General features: G+C 49.9%; 1 protein-coding gene across 2 annotated transcripts in view; it reads left to right on the top strand.

Annotated features, from left to right (window-relative positions):
- Nucleotides 1-6,759, top strand: part of GNAL (guanine nucleotide binding protein (G protein), alpha activating activity polypeptide, olfactory type) — a 160,956-nt gene that overhangs the window by 45,769 nt on the left and 108,428 nt on the right. The window contains exons 2-4 of one of the 2 annotated variants that reach the window (XM_012649992.1): nt 3,159-3,231; nt 3,886-3,940; nt 4,060-4,179. In XM_012649992.1, the coding sequence (XP_012505446.1) occupies nt 3,159-3,231; nt 3,886-3,940; nt 4,060-4,179 (248 nt within the window). Of the gene's footprint in view, nt 1-2,067; nt 2,104-3,158; nt 3,232-3,803; nt 3,812-3,885; nt 3,941-4,059; nt 4,180-6,759 lie in introns of those variants that run through there. The other variant, XM_012649993.1, reaches the window with a different exon arrangement.

The following is a 6,759-nucleotide window of genomic DNA, read 5'->3' as shown; positions in this document are numbered from 1 at the left end:
TGCGAGGTTCGTGTTGCCACATGTGAATACGTGTGTTAGCACACTCACAGGGTGTGCAGCAATGCTAGCTTATCTTCTCCCACAAGACTAGAACTTTTAACCTAGCTCAGAATGGAGCATGACACTGTATTTTTGCCTCTGCCGGTGTTGCTTTTGTTTCTTAAAAAGTATTCTTCTTTCCAATACAGTACTAAATTGGACAAATGTTTTAAAGTTTGATGATGACATTCCTTTCATGAGAATTCATATCTTGAGCTGGAGTTATCTTTGACTTTCATGCATTCACTCATCTCTTCAATAAATATTCACGGAGCATGTCCTTCTCCGGGCCAGGCAGTGAACCAGGTACAGGTGCGGCGGGTACAGAGATGGACTCAGCCCTGGCCCTCAAGAAGTCCGGAGTTTGATGGAACAGTAAAGAAACCATTGCAATGCAAGCTGATGGGTGAGACCAGGGAGGGACTTGGGAATCTGTTAGAGTACGAGGAGGGGCACCTAATCCCGACCATGCGGGAAGCAGTGAGGCCCAGGTGAGGCTACAAGGATAACTGGCAGTTGGCCCACAGAAGCAGGGGCCCCAGGTATTCCTGAAAGAAGAGTGGCTCATGCACCTGAACCAGCCTTTTCAGGAACTGCGAGTGTTACGAAAAGGGATGGGGGAGAGTGCTGAGAAGGGGAGGGTTTACACCAAGCCTGTTTGTAGAGGATAGGGACAGTGACGTGGTGAGATTCACATTACCCAGGGTGCACCGGAAGGACTGAGACAGGAGGCAGTGGAAACAGGCAGGAGGCCGCTGCTGGAACCCAGCGTAGAATCAGTGATCTAAGACCTCGGCCATGGAAGACCGGATGGAAAGGACAGGGCGGATATTTAGGAAAAAGGCCCACACAGTAACTGGGTTTGCAAGAAGAAAAGGGAGACTGGGATGACTCCTGTGGTTCTGGCTGGGACAATCAAGGGCCCTTACTGCAGAGAGAGGAGCAGGTGGAAGCCGTGGGGGTGGCACGAGGGATGAACTAGTCTTTGGCAAACTGAATCTGAGATACTGGAGGCGCCATGGAGGAGGTGGGGACAGAGGCAGGAGGGTGAGCTGGGCTGGAGATCCAAGGACGTGACTGCAGCCAGTGTGCACAGTATGGAGGATGCAGTCAGCCTGCCAGGAACACGTGCAAGGGGAGAGCGGCCGTGCTGGGTCCAAGGCTGCCCCGAATGCAACCTGCAGTGGGAGAGGAGCCCAGAGGACCAGCCAGTCCACAGGGCCCTGTGGGGGAAGCCAGCGGTCAAGAGGGTCTCCCCGAGGGGTCGGCACAGGCTCCACAGAGGGATCAAAGAAAACAAAGATCAAAATTTTTTGATGGGGTTTAGCCCCTGGGAGGCCCTCGAGGACCTTGGCCAGAGTATTTCCCGCGTAGGGTGTGGACCCCAGCCAGGCTGCCGGCTGAGGGGTGAGCAGGGGTAGGAAATAAGGGCGCACTCGGATTCCCTTTGTGATTCTTGGCTGCGGCGGGCAGGAGGAACACCGGTGGGACTGACAAGGCGGGCGTGAGACTGAAGGTGGCGCGGGTCTAAATGGGACGGAGCTGAACGTGCGTGCGTGCCCGAGGGAGCAAGCCGCTGGGGGGGAGTTGCGCAGGAGTGGAGAGCTAGCGGACCGGGCCGGCGGGGTGCGGAGGGCATTGGCGGGCTGGCGTCTGCGCCCTCGTGAACGCGAAGGCCGGGAGTGCCGGAAGCCAGGGAAGACCTCGTGGACGAAAGTGGAGGGACTTGACAGCGCTGAGCGAAGCATGTAAAAGACGAGCGCAGTGCCGGGCCGGAGACCCTCGGCCCGGAGCAGCCGCGCGCACCCCGGAGCGACCTCCGCGCCCGGCGGCCGCTCCGGGGGCATCTCGGTAAAGAACAGGAGCCGGTCCCCGCCTTCGTTCGTCCCTCCGCTACGATGCCAAGGTGGAGGCCACCGTGTCTTCTAGAAAAGTGGGAGTGCTGCTTGGGAGAACTGCACGGGAGAAACGGGGGCTGGCGGTAAAGACGGGAGGCTGGGGAGGCAGCGGCGTGGGTGAGCTGGAATCGTCTAGAAGCGGAGCGGAACAAAGGCGGTGTGACTGGTGCGCCTCCCGGAGATCCTCCTCCCTGATAGAATATGCATGACCGTGCGCGAGTCCTCGCCCGCCCCGGCGCGGGAGGCGTCGGCGGACGCGGGGCGCGCGCCCAGACGCGCTCTGCGGGCGCGGGTGCGAGGGAGCCACGCGGCGCGGGCCAGCGTGCGAGCGCCCCGGCCGGGCTCCGTCACGGGCCAGCTCCCCGAGCTCTCCAGCACCGGTAGCGCCTCCCTGTGGTGCCCCGCGGCCAGCTCCCCTTCCCCTCCCTTTCCCCTCGCGCAGCCCGGGCCGGGGCGGGGGCGCGCGTCCCGCGGCGTTGGCAGAGCGCGGTGCGAGCCGGCCCGGCAGGCGCCCCCCGCCGCCCCGTGGGACCCGGCGGCGCGCTCCGTCCCTCCGCCCCGTCGGCCTCCGCGCGGGCTCCGGGCCGAGCGCGCCGCCCCCTCGGGGTCCCCGCTGGGCGGGGCCGCGCGAGGTTGGAGTGCGGGCGCGGGGACGCGGGCGAGCGCGGGCGCAGCGCCACCCGGCTGTCTGCAGCGGAGCTCGGCGCCCTCGCCCCCCGGTCCGTTCGTCGTGCGGTATTTACCCAGCGGATCTTTAAAATAATCACATTTTTAAAAGCACTTTGCTCCGCGCGTCTCCCTCACGGCCGCGTTAGTCGGGAGTGTGCGGCGGGCGGGGGGAGAAGCGGCTCCGCTCCGGTCGGAAAACACCGAGAGACCAGCCCGGCTCTCTCGGCAGCGAGGAGGAGAAGCCGTCGCGGGCCCCGGCGACACCTGCACGTCCCGGTCGCGTTGCGCGCACGTCCCTGACTGTGCCCGACGTCCCTCGAGCGGGCAGGCATGGGGTGTCTGGGCAACAGCAAGACGCCGGAAGACCAGGGCGTCGACGAGAAAGAACGACGCGAGGCCAACAAGAAGATCGAGAAGCAGCTGCAGAAGGAGCGCCTGGCGTACAAGGCGACTCACCGCCTGCTGCTCCTGGGTAAGGCCGGCGCGGCTCCGGCCTCGGCGGGGCGCAGGTCCCGGGACGCGGCTCACAGCGTTGTTCTCGTTTGCTTGCAGGGGCCGGCGAGTCGGGGAAAAGCACCATCGTCAAGCAGATGAGGATCCTGCACGTGAACGGCTTTAACCCCGAGTAAGAGCGATCGGTCTGGGTTCTGCCTCCAAACTGCATGCGCTGCCCCTTCCTTCCCGGCCTTCCCGGAATTCGCTTGGTAACTGAGTAGACCTTCGAAGGGAGAAAAATAGATGTGAGCTGTGGGATTTGGTCCATTGGGGCAAATCCTTCTCTGGCGCTGACTAGTTTGAAAAATAACTTGCTTAGCTAAATATGATCTGCTAGATACTCTTGGAGTATCGGTCTGTTTTACTGGTGTTGCTCTGAGCACACTTAATATGTCAATATATATTTTTAATATCTTTGTTGCACGTGTTTCAGTTTATAATAGCAACAGATTTAAGTAAAACATATTTACAAGTATAACTATAGTTGTACTTATGTGCAATATCCATAGCGATTTTGCCATTGCTTTTCTAACAAAATGGGATTATTTAAAGCTGTGGGTTATAAAATGTGTGCACTCAAGTTTGTTTAGAGTACAGATTAGAAAAGAGGGATATTTTCCTTTCCCAGATAAAACTTGTACAGGTGTTGTCTTGGAGGTTGGTATTGACCTCTTGTGAAACCAGTCCTGCTCAGTGCTGCAGCAGGAAAGGTAAAATCCCACTCAGTTGACTGGAATCAGTGCTAAGGGTAAATTAAGCTAATAACAGTTCTCTTTCAATACAGGGAAAAGAAACAGAAAATTCTAGACATTCGGAAAAATGTTAAAGATGCCATTGTGGTAAGGACCTTTTTCGTGTTTGTTTACTAGAAAGTTTATTTAAATCGTGTAGACAGAGATGTATTTTAGAGTATGTATTTTGGAGCCTAAATCCACGTTTTTTTCTTCACCCCATTAAGACGATTGTTTCGGCAATGAGTACTATCATCCCTCCGGTTCCTCTGGCCAACCCTGAAAACCAGTTTCGATCAGACTATATCAAGAGCATAGCCCCTATCACTGACTTTGAATATTCCCAGGTAAGTAAATCCTTACGGAAGTATTTTAAATAGTGAAAGATGGAAACAATTTTAATGAGGTTACATATTGAGAATCAATGTTAATACTAATTCATTATCAACTTTGTTCAAGATCTAACTCTTTAAATGCCGAAGAGGAATGCTTTTTCTGTACCAAAATGTTTGTGTTTGTTAAAAATACTAAAGACAACAAGATTATCAGAAATGCTTTTTCGAATCTATGGGGTAAGGCTGATAATGAGGAATACTGCATACCTTTAAGAAATGTTGATAGTGCCTTTGTCCTGGGTGTATTCTTAAATTAACAATTCAGCATTTGCCAGATAACAACAGTAAAAATTACATGAGTAGAGAAAAATGCTTAGGGTAGGTCATCTTCTCCATGGGATTAACAGAAAGAACAAAATTCAGTTTACTCTTAAGATGTGCATCCTTCAGAACAAATGAGAAAACAATACATTGTATAAAAATAATAGCATGGCTCACTTCTCAATGTTCACTTATCATGTTAAAATGCAGTTTGGTTCGCATCTGCATTATTTAGGGCTGCTTTCCTGATCACTTGGGTGGCAGTGTGGCTTATGCAAAAGGGCGCTGTCAATATTAGTTTTCTCTCATTTGAAGAATATACATATCTTAACGGTATTATTATTTGGTAATTTTATTAAAGCATGTTTCAAAGGAAAATTATTTGTTAGATTTCTCAGAAAGTCATTTTTGTTACAGTGCACCAAAAGAGCATGTCTCTACGTGTGTGTATACACATCAGTAGCAGTATTTCAAAATTTGTACTGCCTGGCATGGTGGTTCGGGGATATTTTTCATTCTAGAATCCTCTCTGGGTAGCTGAGCCTGCGCTGAAACCAGTGTGTGAAGCAGAGGCCCTCCCTGCCTGCCTGCGAGGCTGGGGTGCACCTGCTTGCCCACCCCTTCTCTTCCGCAGAGCACCTTGTCCCATGGGCTCTGTGTTGGGACGGTGATAAGAATGACTTTTTAAAAAAACCTTCATTTGCGTCATTTAATGTGATTTTTGCTTCTGATAAGCATTCCAGGGTAGCTAGTGATATCTCTAGAACTTCTAGAAAAGAGTGTGGGTGGCACACCGGCTGAAACGAGGGGGCTAGGGCGTCTGGTCTGGTGGGCACACTGGTTTTACTAAATGGTGTCTTTAGCTGGGTATCTTGGAGAGGGACAAGGAGACGATGTGGCAGGGGGAGGGGTGGGCCGGAGCCTGGCTCCGGCCACACCGGAAGCCCCTGCTAACTGGAGCTGTAGGATGTGCTCTGTCCCGCTGAGATTATGCGTACTAAGAAATCACCCAGAACTACACAGGCCTGGTTGAAATCGGGAGTGGCATTCCCTTCCAACCTCAGAACAGACATTTACACACGAGTATTTGAGTTCTCAAATCTGTCCTGTTGTGTGTGTCTAAAGGTAATTATGAAATATCTCATATTTTCATATATCTCATATATCACTTCTAGTGAGAAAGTGAAATTAAGATTTATTAATCAGTCCCATGTCCTCTTTCTCCTGTTCAGGACAAACTCACAGATGATAAGGGATTCAATATTCAACTCAAAATTCAGAAAAAATTGGTAACTCCCACATGTATTATCTGAGGAATCCAAAGCACCTACTTTGCAAAAATGTTTCTTAAGCTAAATAGTGAATATTTTTAATTTAAAAAAACTTGAGAAACCATTTCCTTTGAATGCATGTATTTTTATAGAGGTAATTTAAGGTTACTTAAAAATGGTTATCAGAAACCATTGTTAAATATCAGTAAAATAAAAGAATTTCACACCAGCAGATCCAAATGTAATTATAATGCTCTTTCAGAGGTAGTTCTCTTTTGGGGTAGTTTTACTGGTGTTTTTCAGTCCTAACATGCTGTTGTCTTATATGTCTGTGGTCATGTCAAATGAGAATATGTTTTATTTATTATGTAGCCCAGACTTACGTAAGGAAATTAATATTAAATATATAGTGTTCCTTCTGAAATGCTATTTTTATTTTAATATGCATACAATTTTAGTGAAGTTTATTCCCTAGGGCTTAGAAATATTTATTATTTCATTAGATTGTATAGTTCTTAGATTCACATTTTGATGATCCTCACTAAAAATGACGGCAGGACAACTCTGACTTACATATGAATAATACTTGGTACGTTGAAGAAAACTAATTCTAATTTAAAGTATTTAGTTTTTATTTTATGTACTCTACCTAAAGGAACGCCTATTTTTGTAAACGTTATAAAAGTAGATCTAAGTTGAATATTTTAATGGGAAACATAGCAGGATTTTACTAAATCGAATATTTTTTTGAGGTTGAATCCTTGAGAAATTCTGTCAGTGTCACAGTCCAAGTATTTGAGAGTCTTCAGTTTATTTTCCTATAGGCATAAAATAACTTCTGAAACAAATATATTCTGTCATTAAAAATTGATTTCGGGCCGGGCGCGGTGGCTCACGCCTGTAATCCTACCTCTCTGGGAGGCCGAGGTGGGCGGATTGTTTGAGCTCAGGAGTTCGAAACCAGCCTGAGCAAGAGCGAGACCCTGTCTCTACTAAAAAT

Source organism: Propithecus coquereli, unplaced genomic scaffold, assembly GCF_000956105.1.
Source record: "Propithecus coquereli isolate 6110/MARCELLA unplaced genomic scaffold, Pcoq_1.0 Scaffold308, whole genome shotgun sequence".
NCBI lineage: Eukaryota > Metazoa > Chordata > Mammalia > Primates > Indriidae > Propithecus > Propithecus coquereli.
This window is presented reverse-complemented; position numbering and strand designations above follow the sequence as displayed.